The sequence below is a fragment of the Mustela nigripes genome, chromosome 2 (assembly GCF_022355385.1).
Source record: "Mustela nigripes isolate SB6536 chromosome 2, MUSNIG.SB6536, whole genome shotgun sequence".
NCBI classification, from domain to species: domain Eukaryota; kingdom Metazoa; phylum Chordata; class Mammalia; order Carnivora; family Mustelidae; genus Mustela; species Mustela nigripes.
Window position 1 is genome coordinate 112,286,007 of NC_081558.1, and position 25,870 is coordinate 112,311,876.

Here is a 25,870-nt window from a genome sequence, read left to right on the forward strand (position 1 = left end):
CAAGGTTCTGGACTTTATTCTAATTTAACGGAAAGCCACTGAAGGGGCCTTAAGCAGAGAACTAAGATTAAAAATTAAGAATTGTGACACTGTTACAAATGGTTTGGTTTTAGAATACATGTGCGGACTTAAATGACTTCTTTGCAAATCTCTACTATATGCCACTTCCCAACTTCTATTCTCTGCAGCACTTCTTAGTTTTCTTGGCCTAAACTCTCTCCAGTTCGAAATTTCTGCTCATTCCCTTTTCTTTCGTTATCCAAGGAACCTTGAAATGCCTTAAGAAGCCTTGAAAAGAGGTTACATTGGAGACTTCCGCTTTCAGAGAACTAGAGCAGACATTTGTTCCTATCTCTCCTACTAATGTAATTAAAAACCCTGGACAATATATACAACACAAACAGAAGACTCTGAAAGATAGAAGAAGGCAGACCTGCTGGGATCTCAAGACCTAAGGAAAGACACAGTGGTGAGCTAGCTCCCTGGTTCCTTTTTACCATATAACCCAGACTTGGAACTGAAGAAGCTTGATAACTTGGAAATGCCTATGCATATAGACAGAAAAAGGCTCCAAGAAAGCTACTCTCTCTAGAACCCCCCCCCCACAAAAAAAAGAAAGAAAGAAAGAAAGAAAGAAACAACAACAACAACAACAGAAAAGAAGGAATCTAGGAAAAGGAAAAACAAAAAACAAAAAACAAAAAACCTTGTAAGAATATCTGTTCCTCTACTACTCTGGCCAAACACCACAGAAAAAACTGTGACCCCACACTCATTGTGACAGTTAATTTTATGTATCGAGTTAGCTGGACGACAATGTATCTAAATATTTGGTCAACATTATTCTGGTGTGTCTGTAAAGCAGATTGCCCTCCCTAATGCACATGTGCTCTTCTTGGGTCTCAAGCCTGCCAGCTTTCAGGATGGAACTACATCATTGGCCCTCCTGGTCCTCAGGCTTACAAGACTTGGACTGGAACTACACATTAGGTCTCCTGGGTCTCCAACTTGCCAACTCAAGATCTTGGGACTACTCAGCTTCCAGAATCAAGTGAGCTAGTAGTTCCTTATCACCTCTCTCTTTCTCTCTCTCTCTCTCTCTCTTTCTTCACACACACCCACACAACCATACTTTTTATGGTTGAAGCAAAAATCATAATACTGTGTGATGTGGTTCTATATGTATACAGATACAAATATAGATATAGATATATCTCCTATGGGTTCTGTTTCTATGGAAAACCTTGACTAACACATCCACTCATACCAGCAAAAGCTGTGTGGAAAAACCTAGATTTCCATCCTCCACAGCGTGTAACAAGGTACCCCAATTCTCCCTCCACTGAGCAGGATGGTATTGGAGAAGTCTAAGAAAGTGAAGACTTTCAATCCCAACAAGGCAGTGAACAAACCCCTTCTCCTCCCACATGGAGAGTGCTAGTGGCATTCCTGTAATAAAGCCAATGGGGCAGTGTCAGAGGAGACTTAGAGAGAATGAGAACTTTTGCCAATGCCCAATCCAGTGGTAGTGATGCTACTGTCACCATGAGTTAATGGAGGCCACATAGGGAAGAGCAATGAGGCATTCCTATCCCTAATTAGCCAGTGAAGTTTCAGAGAAGACTTAGTAAGGAGAACTCCCATTTCTGTCCAGCAGTAAGGATGAGCACCCTCTAACAGGTATCAATGAAGGGGAACCTGTACTTTTACTCCCACCTATCAGTAAGGTAGGACCCCTTCCCTTGTCAGAGCAGTATCAGAAGGAAGCAGCTAAAACAGAAGTTTAAGCAAGATCTGGAGTCTCACAACCTAACACTCACAATGTCTAGGTTTCCAAAGGAAATCACAAATCATACCAAGAACCAATAAGATCTCAAACTGAATTAAAAAGTGATAATCAACAGATGCCAACACTAATATGACAGAGATGTCAGATGGTCTGACAAAGATTTTTAAAGCAGCCATGATAAAACTGCTTCAATAATTATAATTACATATTAAAACAAATAAAAATACAGAAAGTTTCATCCAGGAAATAGAAGATATAAAGAAAAGCCAAATGGAAATTTTACAACTAAAAAATACAATAGCTGCATTTTTTTAAAAACTCAAGGATTCAACAACATAATAGATGATTCAGAGGAAAAAATGAACTGGAAGAAATAACAAACAGAAATTTCCAATCTAAAGGAGAAAACAGGCTGAAAAAATAAATAAACAAATAAATAAATTGACACCCAGGTACCTATGGGACTAGAACAAAAGAACTAACGTATCATCAGAGTCTCAGAAAAGGAAGTTACAGAGTAGAACTGATGAAGTATTTGAAGGCATAATGGCCAAAAACATCCCAAATTTGGCAGAAGACACAAATACACAGATTTATCCATATATGACCAATCTAAAGGAATCCACACCAGATTTTTAAGCTTCTGAAAACTAAAGACAAAGCAATAAAAACAGCCCAGAAATCTTCAAAGTGGCTTGAAAGAGATGACAACTTAGCTCTAAGAGAAACAATCTGAATGACTATATTTCTCATCAGCAACCAGGGAGGTTAGAGCAAGTGGCACAGCATTTCTCAAGTGCTGAAAGTAAGTAATTGTCAACTTAAAATCCTAAGTTCAGTGAAAGAACCTTGAAGTATGATGGGGCAATCAAGACATTCTAAGATGAAGAGACTTTACTGTCAGCAAAACTACCCCAAAAGAATGGTTAATGCAAGTTTTCTAAACAGAAAGGAAACAATAAAAGAATGGACCCCATGGAACATCAGCAAAGAAGAAAGAACATGATAAGCAAAAACAAGGGTAAATGTAATAGACATTCCTTGTCTTGAACTTTCTTATGTGTTATGATTGAAGCAAAAATTAGAATCCTGTGGAATGTGGTTTTAAATAAAGAGTAAGAAGGGAATAAAACTCAGAAACAAAAAGCAGCAAACTATTGACAGATGCAACAACCTAGATGAATCACCAGAAAATCATGTTGAGTTTAAAATTAAAAAAAAAAGCCAATCCCCAAAGCCTACATACTATATAATTCCATTTACATAACTTCTTGAAATAACAAAATTATAGGAAGAGAAATAATTAATGGTTGCCAGGGCCTAAGAAGGGGATGAGGGTGGGAGAAAAGAAGGTGTGGCTGTAAAAGGGCAAAATGCGAGATCCTTATGGTGATGGAAATGTTCTGTATCTTTATTGTACTAGTTAATAAGCTGGTTATCCAGTTGTACTATGGTTTTACAAGATGTGCCCATTGGGGAAAACCACATTAAAGGTACTTGGAATCTCTCTGTATTATTTCTTACAACTAAATGTAAATCTACAATTATCCTAAGACAAAATTAATTTTAAAAAAAGAAAAAGGATACACATAGTTCTCAACTCACTTAAATAGAGCTAACTCATTCAAATTAATGCTTTCACTGGCCTCCTAAAGAAACCAAGTCCTTATCAATTTTGAACATTTAGAACTATAAACAAAATTAAATATTAAAGCCAAATTCATTTCTATATATTAAGCCTTCCTTTCCAGTATCTAATTATGAAGAGACAAACTAGACTGTCCAGTGGATTACCCCTGGTGGCAATCTCTTAAATGCCTGAAAATAAGCTAGGTAAGATCAGTAGCTCTCCATCTCCCAAGAACAAGGACTAAGTGAAGACCCAACTTTGCAGAGGATCTGTAGTCAGAGGTAGGTAGCTGACATTCCAGGACTACTATACACCACCTTGAGCAGCTGGTGCCCAAGCTCAGATGATAACCCCACTTAGCTCACTAGGTAGGTTGCTCCCACAAAAGCCCTAAAAGAAAGGAGAATGGAAAAGAACAGGTCCTTCTCTTGAAGTAAAACCTCAGCCCATCTGGTCAGATCTGGTCTATACATGCCTCTCCATGGGATACTGAGAGATCAAGGGCCCACATACAAACTTCTGACCCTTCTCCATTAAGTTCAGCCTGTGCTGGTGCTGCTTGTGGCTATCTACCTGATGCCTTTCAACACAAACACAATGCGTAATCCTGGCTTTAAGAAGATTCCTCTCGGTCTCAAAACCTTGCAGGATGCCTCTGAAAAATGGCTGGATTTTTGGTTTCCAACATTAAAAAAAAAGAGAAAGCAAGTATTTCTCTAATCTCTTCTTCAATGCACAGTGCTATAAACTGGCTGCAGGGAACTGGCTGTTAGATATATGCATATATTTAAGATTTAATAAGCAATAGATATATGAATAAAACACTGACCTGACAGGCAGAAAACCTAAATTTAAGCCTGGCAAGTGAATAGATCATTTTATTGCATTTTTTTGGTTTTGTTTGTTTTTTAATTTGACAGAGAGAGGCAGACAGAGAAAGAGCACAAGCAGGGAGAGCAGCAGGAGAGGGAGAAGCAGGCTCCCCATTGAACTAACTCCCCAAGTTTAGCAAGGAACCCAACACAGGGTTCACTATCCCAGGACTCTGGGATCATGACCTGAGCCAAAGGTAGCCACTTAACCGACTGAACCACCCAGGTGCCTGGACTATCGCACTGTGACTATCTTACTATCCACCAACTGAAGATATAATCTCTGTTGAAGATATAATGATGTGACAAGAAATGAAATAGCAAATACAGATTCCTTTGCTTTTTGGAGCAATGACATTCATTCTCATAATTTGTATTCTAGAAGTCACCCAGGCAATGAAAACTGAATTCCTTGAAGAGGATTCAAAATTTTAACAAAGCTTAGAAAATATGTGTGTGTGTGTGTGTGTGTATGCGTGTACATGTGTGTGTATACAGAATAGACAGGCATTCCTAAACACACACACACAGAGACAGGCCAATAGATCTATCTCCACGGGCTATCAGAGGTAGGCAGCTGTATTCTAGTATTAATATACAAACACCATGAGCAGCTATGTAGATGTGTCTCTCTGTATGTGTATGGATACTTTTCCTTCTTTTTTTCCAAGTATGATAACAAAACAATCTTCTAGGAAAGACCTAACTCCCCAGGACCAACATGTTAATCAAGCCTCTGGAATAAGGTGGTATGGTAGACACCAACACTGTTTCCTCTTTCTCAAATCCCCTCAAGGAAGCATGAGTTAGACAAAGAAGCCTCCTATTGCTTCACTCTGCGTTCAACTTTTAGTCTCTGTTCACTCTTCGGCATGAATTCCTAATACAAAAACATATGCCAACAGCTGCTACAACCATGGCCTTGAATGACCAGCTTCTCATGGAGGGGAAAATGAAGCAGGAAGGAGAGCCTAAGAACAATTAATGTAAGGCTTTACTTTTAAGATCTTTTAAAGTGATATTACTTTTCTAATCCTAATTAGCTTGCTTCATATAATTAAAGTGCCTCACATTTCTTTATACCTCTACCTTGTTTCATAAACAAACATGAGTGTAGCAAGATAAAAATATTCCAAAAAACATGAAACTGCTTCCACAGTTAACTGACCAAATTCTGAGTTTAGAACACTGTTAGGAGAGACTTCTAATACCAGAGAAGCCAAAGGGACAGTTTCAAGAAGTCATTAACTGTGCTAAATGTTATGGAGGACCAGTAAGATGAAGAATAAATCCACAATCATTCAAATATGATTACTACAACTATATTAAAACGAATTCATTTAATATTTTTACTTTTTTATATATTTCAATATCTTCCTAAAACTTATATATTACTTAGTCCTCTCTTTTTCAAAGTGAGCTACTTAACAACATACTGGTCTCAGATAATCAAAGAATATAAAGTGTGCATGAAACCTAGCAGAGTACAGGGTGAAGGCTCCTTGAGCCACCCAGCCTACATGCTTATCATGATTCTATTTACTGGTTGTATGATGTCAGGGAAGTTATTCAACCCTCTGTGTGTCTGTTTATACCTGTAAACATCTGTAAAATTGACATATAATTACTTAAACATGTTATGAAGATTAAATGAGATACTTGCCAGACACACAGTGCACAATAATATTAGCCATGATTATGGACATCTGTGTTGTGTATGCTAAGTTGTATTCTCAGTTCAAACCCCCAGAGTTGGATTTAAAACATATACCCCAGGGGTGCCTAGCTGGCTCAGTCAGTAGAGCATGTGACTCTCGATCTTCGGTTTGTGAGTTTAAGCCCCACGTCGGGAGTGGGAGCCTAAGTAAAAAACGCACACATACACACAAGACAACTGTACACATCATAAATACATGTTTCAAAAAAAACAATCTGTCAACATATATTTCTTAAATCAAGGGCACTAAACCAGATGCTAGAGAAAAATCAATCCCTAGACTTACAAGTTTAGCTGGGAAAGACTGATACTGAGTAAGTAATTTAAGTGCATGGTATTTTACAAATAAATGCTCCTGACTTAATCTGGGAGTCAGAGGAAGTGACATTTAAGCTCAGACTTGAAAATAAACAGGACCTGGTTAAGCTAAAAGAAGTAGGAAAGAATTTTTATGCAGGGAGAACACCACGGGAAAAGGTGCTGAGTTAAAAGAGAACAGGGATATCAAGAGACTGAAATCTCTAATATGGTAGGGACACAGAGAATGGGGGGGGGGGGGGGATATATATAATGAAGACCCTTAAAGACTGCTATGGAATTAAGTCTTTACTCCAGGACAATGGTCTTTAAAATATCTTAAACCCCAGAGAGTCTCAAGCCTATCACTGATACACGTTTTTTTTCTCTAGAACGAAGTGCAGGAAGGATACGTACAGAAGTGGCTATGGTACTATACCAAAAGGAGATGATATTGACATGCATCAGGATAGTGGCAGAATGGATGGCAGGATGTAAACAGAGTAGACAAACAGTCAAGAGGCTGAATTGATAGGACTGTCAATCTGTAAGACAAGAATCACTCAACTTGTTTTAGGTGTATGGTGGATCCATTCCCTTAAACAGGGACCATCAGCAAAGGCTTCCTGAAGGGATGTTCCTGAGCTTGAGGTACTTCTAAAACAGCCAAGTAGAGATATAAATGGGCAATTTACTACATGGATCTCAGAACTTAGAAAACAACCTATGTGAGAGATACTGGTAAGATAGTCCTTTGTCTTTGTAATGATTCCTAAACTTTAACCTGCTTAAGAGTCACCGCAGGGGCTGATTGCAAATTGTGATCACCAATCCCAGAAAGCCTGATTCAGCTGACCTGGTAAGTAATTAAAGAAAAAGCATTGTTAACCAATCCTCTCAAGTGATTTTAAAAATAAATGGTCTAGACAACATCTTGAGAACACTGCTACAGAAATAAAAAAACAAGCATATTGTGAAGAATTCTAACATTTATTGGGTAAAGAGAAGAAGAGGAAGGAGAACGAACAAAGCAAACCAGTAAGCAGCAAGAAAGACACAAGAAACCTGGAATGTAGGACACCAGAGAAGTCAAAGGGACAGAATGATCGAAAAAATCATTAACTGTGTTTGACTACACTGAGGACCACTAAGAGGAAGGATAAAAGAGTCCAATGAATTTACAGACATGGAATGAGAGAGCAGTGAGTAATGAAGACAATCCCTATGAGACGTCTGGGTCTGTAAAGGACATGCGAGTAAGAGGCAGCAGGCTATTGGGGATGGCATGGGACTAAGAAGGGATTTGTTTGTTGTTTGACTTTGTTTGGGGATGCAAAACACTTAACCAGAAAAAAAAGTGAGGCTCAAGATGTATGAGACAGAGAACACTTTAATTCCTTTTAATCCTACTAGTTATTACACAAATATAGGTTCAAATCTTTTCTCAGATAAATAGAAGCCACAGCCTATCAAAAATGCTATGAGATCCCAAAGTTATTTTCTACAGTTAAGAAAGGACAAAATGTTGATTGGTCTTTGGAAAAAAGCAAAAATACTAAGTGGTATTATATTCCTGGTATTATAAGACTCTAAGGAAAAGGTGAGGCTCCTCATCAAAGGTAAAGATGAAAATGGAGGCAGCAGGCATGAGTGCCACCTGCTGGTAAAATATAAATTCTCAGTATCCTGACTGAACTAGAAACCAGTCTTACTATAAAATTTCAACTAACTGGATAAGAGGTTATCTTTCCAATGATCATTTCTTCACATTGATACAGAATATCAGATCTTCCCACCCCACAAAGAAAGTCTTTGGTCAACTGGTCTTCCTCTATTTCAAAATATTCAACAGTAGGAGGCACTTAAGTCCAAGACCTTTTACATTTTCCCTGGGTAATTTTAAACTGAAATATACCTCCTCCTAATTTCTATCCACTGATACCAGACTTCCTGCTGCTGTAATACAGTAAATCCCCATACTGAAGCCCTTCATCATCTGAAGGCAGGCTTGCCTCCACTTACCTAGCCATCAGATTAAATGGCTGTTCAAATGCTGTTCTTTAAATCTACCATCCTGGTCGTGGGATGTAGCTTAATCTGTCAATAGGCCATAAAGTATCTCAGAATTTTTATTTCCAACAGTGGTACTATTACTTACCTTCATCTGGGCCTCCCTACACTATGAGCTCATACTAAGTTTGTGGTCAACTGAAGTCCTGTCCAGTGAGATCTTCCCAATCCAGTACTCATGTAATTTAAATTTGGATCTAATGCAGCCTTGACATTCATCCTTGTTAAATTTCACCTCGTAACAATTTTGACAGGAATCTGTCAAGATCATTCTGAACCTTGATTCTTATTGCCACCTAAATTTCACAGGCCACTCATTAAATCTTCATCCAGATCAATTATAAAAAATGGGATAAGAAAGAGCCCTGAAATGCAATTAATACTAAGCCACCAAAAGAATACTCTTTTGGGTAGGGATGTTTATCTAGCTGCAAATCTATTTACTATTTACCAATCTATTTACTACTCAGTAATCTATTTCAGCCATTAGGATAATGGAAAATTTAGACAAATGCCTGAATGAAATCAAGGTATCATGTAATAGGCATTCCATGAATATACTGTCCTCATATTCCTTTCAAAAAGGTAATTTATAAGCTTAATGTGGTCATTTTCAAGTGAACTCATGTAAAATGTTCATAAACCACACTGGAGTTATCAGCGCATACTTTCTTAAGTCCTCTTCCTTTTAAAAAAGATCCACTTTAAGAATCAACCTATTTAAGGGCGCCTGGGTGGCTCAGTGGGTTAAGCCGCTGCCTTCGGCTCAGGTCATGATCTCAGAGTCCTGGGATCGAGTCCCACATCGGGCTCTCTGCTCAGCAGGGAGCCTGCTTCTCTCTCTCTCTCTCTCTGCCTGCCTCTCCATCTACTTGTGATTTCTCTCTGTCAAATTAATAAATAAAAAATCTTTAAAAAAAAAAAAAAAAAAAAAAGAATCAACCTATTTAATGATTTCACGATCAACTATTTAAGACTAAACACTTAAAATGGTGGACGTGTGGCCAACCATACATATATTTCACTCATCCTAATGGGCTGAAGATCACCTTTTCCAGAATAAAATTGTCCTCCTGGGTGAAATAAACTGTGTCTATTCTGCTTAGGCATCCTTGTTAACTGAACATACTTTATTTAAAAACTAATCCAGGGCGCCTGGGTGGCTCAGTGGGTTAAGCCGCTGCCTTCAGCTCAGGTCATGATCTCAGGGTCCTGAGATCGAGTCCCGCATCGGGCTCTCTGCTCAGCAGGGAGCCTGCTTCCTCCTCTCTCTCTCTCTGCCTGCCTCTCTGCCTACTTGTGATCTCTCTCTGTCAAATAAATAAATAAAATCTTAAAAAAAAAAAAAAAACTAATCCAAAGTTACTTAAAAACTATGAATAGCAACATAGATTGTTCAAACAGTATCTGGGTTATAATTCCACTGGGTTTTGAGATTTAAACAATCATTATACAACAAACTATATGTCACATTTGCTGGGCTTCAGCTTTTCCTTTAATATATTTTTAAATAGGCTTTTCCAATCTAAAGACCATTCTCTCTGCTCATGAAATTGGAAGGAAAATAAGAAGCACCGTTCTTTAGTACAGTATAGCAATCCAGACGTGTACTCTAAAGCCTAACTTCCTGGATTCTAATCCCAGCTCTATCATTTATGAACTGCGTGACCTGGAACAGGTTACTTAACCTCTCTGTCCCTCAGTCTCATCTGTAAATATGAATAATAACAGTAACCACCTTACAGAGTTATGGAAGAATTAAATGAGTTACTATGTGTAAAGCATTAACAGTGCCTACCACAAAGTGAGCATTAAATGGGTTCGATGTTTGCTATAATTCTCATTCTTGGTCACCTGTTAACATCAGTCACCCTTTCTTATGGGTCCTTTCCCTACACTTGCTCTGAAAAACAACTATGTAAAACAACAGTTAGTTAGGAGCTGGGCTCTGAAACCAGAAAGGCCTAGACTGGAGTACTGACCTTACCACTTATGAGCATTGCTACCCTGGCAAATCACCTAACCTCTCCCAGCTCAACTTCCCTCATCCATGCGATGGGGATTAAAAACAGCATCCATCTTCATGGAGTTGTTGTGAGAACAAAATAAAAATTATTAAAAAAGCAAAAAAAAACAAAAAAAAACTTTACATAGTACTTGGCATGTAGTAGATCCTCAGTGAATCTTGGTCAAAATCCCTTTTTGGTAGCCCTCAGCATTTTGGTAGGCATAGCCCAGGGACTATTTTCCTTTCTTATAGGTTCATGATGCCTTTGACATATATCTTTGATTATCTGCCTCTCTCCATCTTTCATAGCTGATCTGTGCTTTGTAGACAGATACTTCTCTCAACATTCCTCCCCATTTCCTTTCTCTTTGAATTTTTGTGGTTATTATGTCAAAATTTAAGAATTTCCTGTTCTTTGTGAACCCATTTGTTTTTTGAAGCCTATAACCATGAGATTGTGCCCATATTTTTCTTCTGAAACATGTGCTTTCTAAAATACAAGATTCAAGCTGAGCTTATTTCTCAACATTATTACAATCTTTTAAATAAAGTGGTTATTTTTTTTCCCCTCAAGAGTCTATCCATTCTATTTCCCCAATCATTGGTAAAAAGTAAACCCAGAATAATGGTTCCTACCACTGTTTCCCTTACCTTCTAGAAGACTTAATCGCTAATCAAAAATTGCAGCAGATCTCTTTCAGCAGAATAAAACTTCCAGTGTATATCTAAAGAACACATCCCCATGATGGTGTGTTTCTCTGTAAATTTTATAATCTGTACTAGAAACAATCATCTATAGTCCCTGTCATGCACGATTCTTTTGCATTTCTCCACCAGAACATCACCTTTCTTTCCTTTCTTCTTTTACAGCTCTCTGTCACATCCTTCCCCAGCACAGTGGTTTCTGTATTACACATATACACACACCCCTTATTAGTTCCTCCAAGCGTTCCCTATGAGAGGTCTCTTCCAAAAAGCACACCTTTCAATGGCCAGAGTTCTTTCATAAATACCATCCCATCATTTCTTGGTAACAACATCCCCTTGTTAAATACTGCATTCTATATATACTGCAATGATATACAAATTTATTTATATATAAGGTATTAGTGCCAAATAGTATTGTTCCTGAGTACTTTCTTTCTGCTATGTCTTCCTCCTAAGTTATCTGATTTCATAATTTCATTGGGGCTTATTCCTCTACTTTACTGATAAATCTAATGAGCCTACAACCAAACTAATAAAAGTTACTCTGCCAGAAGCCTACTACTGTGGTATTAAAGAGCACAGATCGGAAACCAAATCCTTCACTCATACCCTCCAGCTCTTAACTGCAATATCTATCCTTGTCTTCCAAAGTCACTAGCATTGAATGAAGATAAGGAAATATCTAAGCTGTGCCTGCTCTTCAGAACATCAAAACTCCTAGATTTCTTCTAAGTATTTCCATTAATGTACACAAACATTCTTTTGACTGGATTGCAAACTTTAAGATAGCAAGGACCATGTCTATTTTACGCACTATACGCCCAGTGCCAGGGGCATACTTTGCCATATGGACCAAGTCCTGCCCACAGCCTGTCTCTGAACGTCTCATAGCTAAGAACGGTTTTTAAATTTTTTAAGCACTGTTTAAAAAAAAATAAAGAAAGAAAACAAAGAGGAATATGTGACAGACCATATGGCCCCTTCACAAAGCCCAAGTTTTCCCATCTGGTCCTTTTTAGAAAATGTTTGTTGACCCTTCAGTTTTTGTTAAAAGTGAAGGTAGGGAAGGGAGAGGTGAGGGAGCTCAAAAATGGAAAAGGACAAACAGAGATTTGCAATAAATATAACTGGAGATCACTACCAACAGTACAAATCACATAATAAATCACATAATAAGAGTTGTACAGGTCTTTAAATTGTTTCTCGCCTTCCATTTCCATGGATTCCAAGAGAAACTGAGGATCTTTGGGGGTAACCTGTTGAATCACAGGTGCTCCTAGAACTAAATTTAAACATTGGTAGTACACCTCTTCTCCAACCAGCCTAGTTAACAGAAATGTTAGTCATCAGCAAAGTGGCAGCCACTTTAGTAAGGTATCAGTTCACGGGTCTGGACCCTCACAGATATATCTTTCCTTCTACAGAGACTAAGTAGCTGATTGCATCGACACTCCACAACAGTTTCCACATCTATTCCCATGTGACCTGTTAATTCAAAATGTCATCATTTAGAATGTTGCAAAAGCCCTGAGTTAAAGTTCTGAATGCTGAAAAATGTTCAACCAAAACATGAAAGTTCCATTCTCAAGTAGACCGATTCACAGCAGTGTCTCTCAGAAGCACGTACAAAAGTACCTGGAAATGCTGCTCCATCACTTGGATTTTTCCCTGGTCTGGACACTTTTTCAGAGCTCGATCTGCATAGTGGAAAAGGATTTCTACCATCTGTAAGGAAAATAGTCTTATATAGAAAATCAAAACATATCTCTAATATTTTTCAATATTAATATGAGTGGATCTTCCTAAGTAATACTGAATCAAGCTATATTAAAAATATAATTTAAAATTTTAGCGTCTTTATTTCCCATTATTTTTAACCCCAGACTACTAATTTCTTTCAGGCTTGGGAAACTACTAATTTGCCAGTCTCCAGGTTCTGGACCTCAGTGGTAGCTCTGCTGCTCAGGAAATGAAAAACTGAAGTCCAGCTTTTCAGAAATGCTCTGCTGCAGGTCTCTCCCTCAAGAACACAGATAGAGGGACACCTGGGTGGCTCAGTTGCTAAGCATCTGCCTTCAGCTCAGGTCATGATCCCAGAGTCCTGGATTGTGCCCCACATCGGGCTCCCTGCCCAGAGGGAAGCCTGCTTCTCCCTCCCCCACTCCTCGCTGCTTGTATTCCCTCTCTCACTGTTTCTCTCTCTGTGTCAAATAAATAAATAAAATCTTAAAAAAAAAAAAAAAAAGAACATGGATAGAACACAACTCCCTAAAGTATTCTAGCAAATGCTGAGAAAACAATTCATGCGTCTGAAGAGTGACCAATTTCTATTCATGTGTCCTATATGCTTACACTAATTTGGAATATTATTTTTACCAATGCATTTGTACAATTTTTAAAAAAGAGGAATGACTATGTAATAAACAGATTCAACCAAGTCAAGGTTGGAGAAATAAAGCCAACATTAAATATTAACATTAACAATTTAATGCTAATTAATAATAATAAAATATTAGCCCTCTCTGCTACCTCAGGCAACACAAACACACATGTAGTATTTCTATTTCTCAAAATCACCTGTTTATGAAAACTAACACAAGTTGACTTTCTATGGGCTATAATTAGGCTCAGAAATAATCCAGATCCTTGGCTTTCTCCCTTCTCTTTTCTGCTGTCTTTTGGCTATTTTACAATTTTATCATCTTCAAGAGAGTAAGCAAAAAAAAAAGGAAAGGTGATAAGAAGAAAGTTTAAAACCATTCAGGATGATACCAGGGAATTATAAACTGACTTGTTTTTTATGTATTCTCTCCTTGACTGTAGCCATCTACCTAATTATGCCCCAAATTATTAACAGATACCAAAAGCAAATCTGTACTGTACCCTAGTGAAGGCCCTATTAGAATACTCACCCGATCGGCAACAACAGCCTTGCGCTTACTGGCATCTCCTGATAATCCTGCATAGAAGCAAAATCCAGCATAAAAACAAAGTCCACATCTTCGGGACTGAAACTGTTACGGTCTTTTATTTACAAACTGTGCTCACAACAGACATTATTTTAACAAGCCTAGGTATCAAATGACTAATCTGCCATAAGAGCATCTCCCATCTACTGGACCACATAACATATCAACGTAATTCCTTTTTATTTCAACAGTGAATTTTCCTTACAAAATAATTTAAAAAACAACATTAAAACTCTATATCCTGTATTTGTCATTAACCTTTCTCACTAGAAGTCTGTTAGGTTTGGAAACATGTTGTTCATAAAATATTTGAACACTATGCTAAAATGTATTCTGTGATTATTATTATTATTATTATTATTCATTCCTCTACTCTAAATAATGTATACTATACAGGTATTCTGTTAACTTACCCACTACAGCTTTCGCTTTTCCTTCATGGAAAGACCATGCAAGAGCCAAGGCTTCTGTAAGACAATCTTGTTTGAGGAGATGATCCACTCTCTAAAATGAATAAATGAGAAAAGATAGACCCCTCTGTTTAATCAACTACCAGTTGGAATTCCTATTCTACCTAATACCTTTTTCAGAAGTTGTTGCTTAACAGCTAAAATTATTCCAATGACCATTTGACTATCTTCTTTTTTTTTTTTTTTAAGATTTTATATTTTATTTGAGAGACAGAGAGAGAGAGACCACGTCCCCCACAAGCAGGGTGGGAAGGGGGAGAGAGGGAATTCCAAGCGGACTCAACACTGAGCACAGAGCCCAACGCGGGGCTCTATCCAGGACACTGAGATCATGACCTCAGCCAAAACCAAGAGTCAGACAGCCAACCAAATGATCCACCCACGCACCCCTGTGACTACCGTATTCCTAAGAAAAATAATTTCTTAAAGCACTGTATAGTACAGTGACTGTACAGACTAAAACAGGCAGCCACAAGGCCTAAAGATGAAAAGAGGAAAAAGCTGGAATGTCACTGTTAACAAAAATGGCTAGTCATTTATCACAACATCCATTCACTCCCTCCTCTTCAGTAACAAATCCCATGTGTACCTGAGACAGCAATATACCAGCTTAAAGACATTTCTAAGACCCCCTTGTAGCCACTCGGTGCCATGTCACTAAGCACAGGTAAGTGGAACTGTTGTCTGGCCTTTCTGGAATATGACCTTAAAAGGCAGGGGCCAGCCCTCTCTTTCCTGTCCTCCTGCCTGGAATGTGAACTTAAGAGCTAGAGCTCCATCAGTCATACTCGAACATAAAATGAACTAGAGATAAGAATTCACACACAAGGTTGGAGGAACAGGATAGTTTACTAAAGACCATAGAGTTGCCACACTAGCCACAGACTCTCTACCTCCAGATTGTTTTTACATAAGAGAGAAATCTTGGGGGCACCTGGGTGCTCGGTTAAAGCCTCTGCCTTCGGCTCGGGTCATGATCTTGGGATCCTGGGATGGAGCCCTGCATTGGGCTCTCTGTTCAGCGGGGAACCTGCTTCCTCCTCTCTCTGCCTGTCTCTCTGCCTACTTGTGATCTCCATCAAATAAATAAATAGAATCTTTAAAAAGAGAGAAATCTTGTTGAAACCACTGTTATTTTAAATTTTCTGATATACATAGCTAAATGTAATCCTCATTTAAAGCCAGTTTTGTCAAATCAAGTACCTAACAGTTACAGTGATTCTGATGTACACTTCTGAAATTAAAAAGCATAAATCCAAATAATCTTTTCCAGCAAAGTCAAAACAAATGTTAAGATATTATTAATTCACAGCCCTAACATGTAAAGTTACTTCGAACTCACCTCTCTCCAGCTTCTCAGCATCATCACATAAACAGACTAGAAAATAAAGAAACCATAATTAAATGATCATCTTTAACAGCCTTGTTTGGGACACATTTGTCCCAGTCCCACATCTCATTTTACATCTAAGGAAAAAAATAAATACTTCATACTACAGTGAGAGGTATCTACTAAAGGGCTTTTAAGGGCCCACATTAAAGAGTAAATTAAACATTTAACGGTCACTAAGTCTATCATCCAAGGAGTTGATTTCACAGAGAAGGAACAAAGAATGCCCAAATCCCTGTACTAACTTGATAATATTTTTAATTGTAACAATGAAGAAATATTTCCTCTAAGTTAAAAAGAAAAAAAGCAAGGAACAAACTAATATACAAAAAATCTCCTATTCCAATGATTCTATTCTAAGTCAAACACCTCAATGCATTTTAATATACCCTAAGCTGATGATCTAAGCTAAATAGCATCTTAATTATATGACATATATACATGATAAGGTACCTTCCTTGTCATGAAAACATTAATGTGAAAATTATGAAAGTATATCCTTGAATCAAGAAAATAAGCATCCTATGATAACCTAAATGAAAGTAAAAACATGTCTAAAAGTAGAGAAAATAAGCTAAAAATCACAACTATATAACCCCTGAAAAGGGAGCTGCCTGGCTCAGTCAGTTGGAGCATGAGACTCTTGATCTTGGGATTGTGAGTTCAAGGCCTGCACTGGCTGTATAGCTTACTTGTAAGAAAAAAAAAAATCCCCTTAAAAAAAATTACATTATATATATATATATATATATATATATATATATATATATATATAGCAGTATATATAGTTATATTAGTTATATATAGTTATATTAGTATAATCTAATATAGATTAGATTATAGATTATATATCTATCTATCTCCCCTAAAAGTTTTAGATTACTGCTATCAATATTCACTTTACAATGCCCAGCTCTCTTTACCAGAAACCTCCTTTAGCCCCAACTATCCTGACACAAACAAATGCCAAGTTACAGAGCAGAGGAGCTTACTTTTGTCCCCAAATAAAAGATCTGACCACCATAGCTACTGATGGATTGATAACAAGCCTTCTCTCCAACCAAAGCCTATTAAAAAAAAAAAAAAAGTAAAAATCACAACATGCATTAGAAGTCTCATTAAGTTTTATTTATTTATTTTTTTAATAAGTCTCATTAAGTTTTAAAGAATGTCAAGTACACAGACTAAAATTTTAGGTCAACATAGTTTTATTCCATAAATTAGTGGGGGAAAAATGTCAGTCAAGTGCCAGTCTGTCAGAGGAAGCAGCAGAAAAGACAAAGTGCAGAAAGTTGATTCCCTACTTATATATGGTCATTTTACTTTTCAGAATAAGAGAGACATGGGAGGAATATGCCAACTTTCGAAATTTAAAGGGAAACTGTTGCAACCTTCCCATTATTGGAAGACAGACATTCACTGAAGAACACGGCCATTTGAAAATGGTACCTCTAAGCTCTTTGAAATCAACATCAACCTAAAACACAACAAGAAACAGGAAGACGAAGCAGCGTAACATATGGGAGTCAGCCTAGCCCAGCTAAAGAGAAACAAAACCTATCATGTGATAAATTTGGATTGTGAATTTTGACTCTGTTACTGAAGGTATGACCCTACTCTAAACAACTTTCAAACTTAGGACGTTCAGTTATTCCGTCTTTGAAAAACCCTGCAGTTTCTGTGGAACTTAACTACGTTAATATTTGTAAATGTCCCCAAGTATATAAATGGTCAATAACTGATAACCCCAATAACTGGTAACTTTTCACTATGAAATTTAAAAATGTATACAAAGGTGGGGAGAATATACAATGAACAATCTGCAGCCATTAACCAGCCTCATCAATTACAAGATCATCTCCAATCTTGCCTCACCTGCACTCCCACGGACTACCCTATACACAGTATAATTCTGAGATGATTCTCAGATTTTGAGTATTTATAAAAATTCAGTATATGCATAATAAATTAGTCCTTTTTAACATAACCACAACTGCATTAGTCTACTTCTCAAAATTTAACAATATGAAATAAAAATAAGTAAAAATCCTCAATATGAAGTAAGTGTTTGGACTGCAAATGGTCTCATAAATGTCAAATATTGTTGAGGTTTTTGTTATTTTGTTTTTGCTTTTTCTACGTTTCATGTGTCTAAATCAAGATCCGACCAAGGGCCACATTATCGGAGCTGGCTGATAGGTCTCTTAACGCTCTTTTAAGTTTATCCATCTCACTCCTTTATTTTCCCTGAAATTTACTGCTGAGAAACTGGATACTTTTCTCATAGTTTCCTACTATCTAGATTTTGCTAACTGCATCCACAAGGAATCTTTTAACATGTTCCTCCACCTTCCCTTCCATATTTTCTCTGGAAAAAGCCTGATCAGAATCAGGGTCCTTTGCTTTGATTTTGGTTTGGTTTTTTTTGGCAATATTACTTTAAGTATGATGTTAACTAGAAGATTTTTATAGATGCCCTTGTTTATATGACTGAAAAAATTACTTTTTATTCCTAATTTGCTGAGTTTTCTCAGGGATGGATATTGAACTCTACCAAATGCTTTTTGTCTTGAGATGATAATCATGGCTCTTCTTTAATAATCAACTAATATGGTAAATTATACAGATTCTGAATGCTAAACCAAACTGGCATGCCTTGGAAAAACAGCATGTGATCATAATCTATTACTTTTTATACATTGCTGTTTTCTATTTGCTAATATTTTAAGTATTTTTGTTTCTATGCTTATGAGAACATTAGTCTGTAGTGTTCTTCATTGTAGTATCTTTGTCTGATTTTATTATCAGAGTTAATCTAGTCTTATAAAAAGTTATGTGGGGGCACCTGGGTGGCTCAGTGGGTTAAAGCCTCTGCCTTTAGCTCAGGTCGTGATCCCAGGGTCCTGGGATTGAGCCCCTTATTGGACTCTCCGCTCAGTAGGGAGCCAGCTTCCCCCTCTCTCTCTGCCTGCCTCTCTGCCTCCTTGTGATCTCTGTCAAATAAGTAAATAAAATCTTTTAAAAAACAAAAAAAGTTAATGTGGTCCCTTTTTGAAAAAATTTTTGTGTATAACCATTATTTTTTTCCCCCTTATATAACAGACCTCATTAGTAAAGCTATCTGGGCCTGGAGCTTTCCTGTAGAAAAATCAATCTATTTCTGTAACTGCTGCACAGTCACTTAGATTCTCTATTACTTGTTGAGTCAGCTTTGGTAATTCGTGTATTCCAAGGAATTTTTCCATTTCATCTAAAGTTGCTGAATTGATTGGCATAAAGTTATGCACATCTTTTAATATCTATAGACTCCCCAGTGAGGACACCTCTCCCATACCTGATACCAGTAATTGTGTCTTCTCTTTTTCTTGATTAATGTCATTAGAGGTTTACCAATTTTATTTCTCTTTCAAAGAACCGGCTTTTGATTTCTTTGATTTTCTCTGTTATTTTCTATTTAATTGATTTTTGTTTACCTTTTTATTTTTCCTTCAATCTACTTTAATTTTGCTCTTTTTCTATTTCCTTAATTAAGACAAAAGGGCACTGATTTAAGATCTTCTTTTCTAACGTAAGTATTTAATTCTGTGAGTTACCCTTAAAAAACTGATTTAACTGTAGACTACATATTTTGGTAAGTTGTATTTTCATTCAGTTTAGAATATATTCCAATTTCCTCTGAGACATCTTCTTTGACTCATTGGTTATTTATAAAACAGCTGTTTAATTTCCAAATATTTGGGTTTTTTCCAGATTTACCCTGATGATTCCTTGAACAATTTATGGACGTTTGTTTTACAGCCTAGCATATAACCTATATTGGTGCACATACCACATGCTCTTGAACAAAGTTTGTAATCTGCTTTCCTTCAGAGGAATATTCTATAAATGTCAGGTCAGTTGGTCAGTAGTGTTTAAGTCTTCTATGCCCTTAGATTTTCTGTCTACTAATTATAATAAAGACAGACGGGTTTTGTCAGGTTTTGTGTAATTGTGGCTTTGTTGGTTTCTTTCAGTTCTGTCAGTGTTTGCTTTATGTGTACTGGAGGTCTGATACAGGGTACATAAAACTTTAAAGTTCTTATGTCTTCTTGTAACCCCTTTTTATCAATCTGAAATTTGTTTATATCTCTGACAATATTTCCTTCTCTGAAATCTAGCGATTATGATTAGAGTTTGTATGGTATGTCTTTTTCCATCATCTTACTTTTACTAGATCTATGTCTTTATACTTAATGTGTTTTGTAGACAGCATAGAGTTGGTTCTTGCTTTTCTTTATCCAGTCTGACAATCCCTGCCTTTTATTTTTATATTTTTATTTTATTTTCTTATTTTTATTAACATATAATGTAGTATTTGCCCCGGGGTACAGGTCTGGTGAATTGTCAGGCTTACACACTTCCCAGCACTCACCACAGCACATACCCTCCCCAATGTCCATAACAATCTCTGCCTTTTAATTGAAATATTTGGGCTATTTATACTCCCTGTAATTAGTGATATGGTTGGGTTTGGATTTATTATCTTATTAACTGTTTTCTCTACTTGTCTATTCCCTTTTTTATGCTTCACTGAATTTGATATTTTTTAACATCTCATTTTGTCACTACTATTAGCTTATTTAGTTACACTACTTCTTTTTCAGTGACTGTTCTAGTATTCACAATACGTAACTATAACTTATCTCCCTGTACATTTAAATATTACACAATTTGATGTATAATGTAAATCCTTACAATGATATACTTCTATGCCTCATTCCCTGCTGCTATATACTACTTTCATCTTTCATACTACTTCTATATTATCATAAACATTACAACATATTATTTTTGTTTTAAATAGTCAATAGCTCTTGTTATATAATAGTACTGAGGTATAATTCATATACCACAAAATTCACTCATTAAATGTAAAATTTAGCAATTTTTAATAAATTTACAGTTGCCCAGTCATCACCAAAATCCAGTTTGAGAACATTCCCATCATTCCACAGAGATTCCTTGTTCTCATTTCTAGTCAACCTTCATTCCTACTCCCAGTCTCGAGTAACCACTAATCTACATCTATCTCCATAAACTTGGCTTTCCTGGACATCTCACAGAATCAAACAATCTTTCTCTATGGCTTCTTCCACTTAACATAGTATTTTTGAAAAGGTTCATCCATGTTGTAGCATGTGTCAGTAGTTCATCCTCTTTACTGCAGAAAAGTAGTATATTACAAGGCTAGGTCACTTTTTCTTTATCCATTAACCAAGTGGTGGACGTCTGGAAGGCTTCCATTTCCCAGCTATTATGAATAACATTGCTATGAACATTTGTGAACAAGTGTTTGCGTGGGCGTATGTTTTCACTTCTCTTGGGTATATAACTAGGAGCAGAACTGCTCAAATGAATATGTTCAACACTCAGAGTATGTTCAGCCTCTAAAATGTTTTCGACAGCAAGTGCGCCATTTCCCACCAGTAGCGTGTCACAGTCCCAGTTTTTCCACATCCTCACTAACACCTGAGACTGTCTGCCTTTTGAGTTACACAGTCAGTCTGCTTGGTGAGAAGTGCTCGCTCACTGCAGTTTGGAGTTGTATTTCCTTGATGATGAAAGATGTCTGAACATCTTGGCTATGCTTGTTAGCTATTTATCTATCTTTGGAGATTACTCCAAAGCTCCAAAGTAATGAGAGTTGTTTCTGATGAGAGATCTGCTCTCATACCTACTGCTGCTCCTTGGCATTTAATGTGACTTTTCTCTGTGGCTGCTTTAATATTTTTCTCTGTGCCACTCATTTTGATCAATCTATATATGGTTTCCTTTATTTTACCTGTGCTCGGGTTCACCGAGCTTCTTGAAAATTTGTGTTTATAGTTTGGATAAGTTTTGGGCCATTATTTCTTCCTTCTTTTTCCTCCCTCCTTTTCTCCAGAGACTCCAAATGCCCATATATTAGGCTACCCAATGCTGTCTCACAGGTCATAAATATTTCTTTTAATTTTTTTTTTCTGTGTTTTATTTTGAGAAGATTCTATTGCTCTATCTTCAAGTTCACTAATGTTTTTTCCTATCTCATCTACTGACATTAATCCCATCCAGGGCATTTTTCATCTCAAGCACTAATAACTTTTATCTCTAGGAGTTAGATTTGCATCTTCTTTAGTATCTTCCATGTCACTACTTAACTTTTTGGACCTATGGACTATGGTTGTAATAACTATTATGTCCTTATCTGCTAATTCTAACATCTGTTTCAGGTCTAAGTCAGTTTTGATTGATCTTTGTTCTCACTATAAATTGTGCTTTTCTTCTTCTTTACACACCTCATAATCTGACTGAATGGCAGACACTATGAATTTTACCTTGTTGGGTTCTGGAAATTTCTGTATCATTAATATTACTGTGCTTTGTTCTGTGGGTAGTTAAGTTACTTGGAAACAGTTTGATTCTTTCCGGTATTATTTTTAAGAATTGTAGTGGGGACCAGAACAGTGTTTATTGTGGTCTTAATTACTCCCCACTACAGAGGCAAGATGGTCCTGAGTATTCTACCCAATGTCCTATAAATCATTAAGTTTTCCTTCTGGCTGGTATAAACAAGCCAATGTGAGCACAGTCTATCAAATAATTATTTCCCTGGCCTTGGGTAGATCAGCATTTGCTGATCAGTAGTCTGCTGAATAACCAAGGGGAACCATAGGTATAGTGCTTGCTCTCTTCTCCAGTATCTGGCCCTGCAAACTCAACCCACCATAGTCTTCCCACAGTCTCAGGTCATGAAGTCCTTTAGGCTCCAACTGGGTTCCAATCCCCTGAGCTATAGCCTGGAAACTCTCTCTAGGGCTCTGTCACTTGTTTCCCATTTTGTCAGGGACCGCTGTCCTTCATTGCCTGATGTCCAGTATTCTGAAAAGTTTTTTTTTTTCCTTCTATATGGGAGAGTAAATCTAGTGCCCCTTATTCCATGTTGGCCCAAACTGCAAGTTCAAAGTCTAACACCATTTCTAATAATCATTCAGACACAAGAAAATATCTAAGTATGGGAGAGTAATTAGTCTTCAGTGAATTCTACTGTATTACCATTTCTTATTATAGATTGTCTTGGTTTCTAAATTCTGTGGCTGGAAGACCCTTTCATATTTAAACTCTGAAGTTCTAATATCTCAGGGAGATTTGAATAATGGCTGCATACCACACCATAGGTGCTCATTAAATATGAACACCATTACTATTTTTCTTTCTCAAGAAATTACCCAGGAAAGCCTCTAGATGTCCCTCTTAAAAATTAATGGTTTAGGCTCTTCCTCTCAGCGGCCTGGGGTGACCTCTGAAAATGGTTCGCTATTCGCTTGACCCGGAAAACCCTACGAAATCATGCAAGTCAAGAGGTTCAAATCTCCGTGTTCACTTTAAGAACACACGTGAAACTGCCCAGGCCATCAAGGGTATGCATATCCGAAAAGCCACCAAGTATCTGAAAGACGTCACTTTGCAGAAGCAGTGTGTGCCATTCCGTCGCTACAATGGTGGAGTTGGTAGGTGTGCCCAGGCCAAACAGTGGGGCTGGACACAAGGTCGGTGGCCCAAGAAGAGTGCTGAATTTTTACTGCACATGCTTAAAAACGCAGAGAGTAATGCTGAACTTAAGGGTTTAGATGTCGATTCTCTGGTCACTGAGCACATTCAGGTGAACAAAGCCCCCAAGATGCGGTGTAGGACTTACAGGGCTCATGGTCGCATTAACCCATACATGAGCTCTCCCTGCCACATTGAGATGATCCTTACTGAAAAAGAGCAGATTTTTCCTAAACCAGAAGAGGAGGTTGCACAGAAGAAAAAGATATCCCAGAAGAAACTGAAGAAACAAAATCTTATGGCCTGGGAGTAAATTTGCACAGAATAAATGCAAACAAAAATATAAAAAAAAAATTAATGGTTTAGGAAATCACAATTTGAAGAAATTTAGCTGCAAACTATCTGTGTAAATTGCTAAAGGTCATTATCATGGTTGCTCAAGATATAGTAAAATAAATACTAAGGTAATACTCATGTGTCTTCCTTCTCTCCAGATTCCTACATTTCATCTATCCCCTATTCTTAAAGAATCTCTTTCTTTTTCTCAAAGCCATCTTGATCTTTTAATGCCCTTAGTCACCATACCTGCTTGGGCCTTTACCAATCACCCAAGTCAGTCTACCTATCTCTGCCATTCAACCCTTAAATCTATCAGGCTTACTGCCACCATATTAAATGTTCTAAAATATTCTGCTTGTACAATTTATTTCCCATAAATTTTCAACTGCATTTCATTATTTTAGTATAAAAGTTAAAATTCTTTGGTATTAAATCGGTCACACTTCCAAAGAAAAGAATAACAGGAATTACTGTTTTAGTTCACATTCCTGAATACTTATAAACACACCCATATCCACCTCAATCTAGACAGCAAGATAACTTCTTGGGAGTTCCGATTTCTAAAACAAACAACAATAAAATACCAAGTTTATCAAAGGAATTCTAAGATAATGGATCACCCTTACCAGTGCCTGGCTAACATTTCCTCCAGTGGCCAGGGATTTGAAATGGCTGCTGTTATAGACCAACTGAACTTCTGAGATCTCCACTGTTTCCAGTTCTTCTTGAGTCTGCCGATCAATCACATGCAACTTCTCCACACTGTCCAAGAGCACAACTGTGCGTGAGTTTATCCACTGCAAATCAAGCACACCACAAAAAAAAGGTGAGGCCCATCCTACATCATCATTCAGGACAAAAAGAAAGCCTGGCCACTCAGTTAAATTATATGGAAGATTTTATCCGTTTAGTAATTTGATGAAAACAAAATCAGAGCAAGAACTACTTGATGACAGTAGTGGCTAGACAGTACTGGATAATAGTGCATAACACAGTAATGAGTTCTGACAGTGTTAAAATGACCCATAGCATTTAAAAAGGTAACTAAGAAGGGAGCCTGAGTAGTTCACCTGGTTAAGTACCTGACTCTCAGCATCATGAGACCAAGCCCTGTGAGCTCCCCTGAGGTTTAATAGATATATTAGAGAATATATTAGTTTTAGTAAAATTCTTTAAATTGTACACTGGCACAAATGAATTAAACAGAATGACAAACTATGCATTTCTCACGTTTTGACATTAATTAAAGTGCAAATAAACCTCATAAACCTATGTGGTCAAGTAATTGTTAGCATTTACATAATATATATTTTAAAACAGAAGCATTCTAAAATATGTATTTCTTTTAAAACCTCCCCACCAATTATGGGAGAGCTCCTTGCTTTTCTATCTCTCCATATTCCAAATTTTCTTTAATAAGTACTATTATAATTTTAGAGTTATGACATAATAATATTAAAAATCTTCTGAAGGATGACATTTTGATAAATTTCTTGGGTTTTATAGGTCTTCTTTTCTTTTTTTTTTTTTTTAAGATTTTTTTTATTTGTGAGCCAGAGAACGTGTGCATGTGAGTAGGAGGAGGGGTGGTGGGAGAGAGTCTTCAAGCAGACTCCCAGTGAGTGTGGAGCCTGACACAGGGCTCAATCTCATGACCCATGAGATCATGACCTGAGCTGAAACCAAGAGGTGGATACCCAACCAACCGAGTCACCCAGGCACCTGTACTATTTCTTTAAAAAAAAAAAAAAAAAAAAAAAAAAAACTTAAAAAAAAAAAAATTCAATCCCTCTCCAGGAAACAAGTGAAATTTTAAAATCTGCGCAATTTAGGGGGTGCCTGGGTGGCTCAGTCATTAAGCGGCTGCCTTCGGCTTGGGTCATGATCCCAGGGTCCTGGGCTCAAGTCCTGCATCGGGCTCTCCACTCAGTGGGAAACCTGCTTCTCCCTCTCTCTCTGCTTGTGTTGCCTCTCTGTGTCTCTGTCAAATAAATAAAAAATAAAATAAAATAAAATCTTCAAAATCTGCTCAATTAGAATTTTAA

General features: G+C 37.1%; 2 protein-coding genes across 3 annotated transcripts in view; one reads left to right on the top strand and one right to left on the bottom strand.

The window, feature by feature from the left end:
* VPS8 (VPS8 subunit of CORVET complex) overlaps positions 1–25,870 on the bottom strand; it is a 247,030-nt gene that overhangs the window by 172,489 nt on the left and 48,671 nt on the right. For both annotated transcript variants that reach the window (XM_059391373.1, XM_059391372.1), the window contains exons 15-20: positions 24,452–24,622; positions 16,913–16,987; positions 15,873–15,908; positions 14,474–14,564; positions 14,004–14,050; positions 12,727–12,816 (exon numbers count right to left, since the gene is read on the bottom strand). In XM_059391373.1, the coding sequence (XP_059247356.1) occupies positions 12,727–12,816; positions 14,004–14,050; positions 14,474–14,564; positions 15,873–15,908; positions 16,913–16,987; positions 24,452–24,622 (510 nt within the window). The remainder of the gene's footprint in view (positions 1–12,726; positions 12,817–14,003; positions 14,051–14,473; positions 14,565–15,872; positions 15,909–16,912; positions 16,988–24,451; positions 24,623–25,870) is intronic.
* LOC132010058 (large ribosomal subunit protein uL22-like) lies at positions 23,210–23,815 on the top strand. Its single transcript, XM_059388037.1, has one exon. The coding sequence runs from the start codon at positions 23,245–23,247 to the stop codon at positions 23,797–23,799; it is 555 nt and encodes a 184-aa protein (XP_059244020.1). The 5' UTR covers positions 23,210–23,244; the 3' UTR covers positions 23,800–23,815.

Excerpts from the sequence above, each read along its gene's own strand:
- LOC132010058 (XM_059388037.1), top strand. The coding sequence starts at position 23,245 with ATGGTTCGCTATTCGCTTGACCCGGAAAACCCTACGAAATCATGCAAG.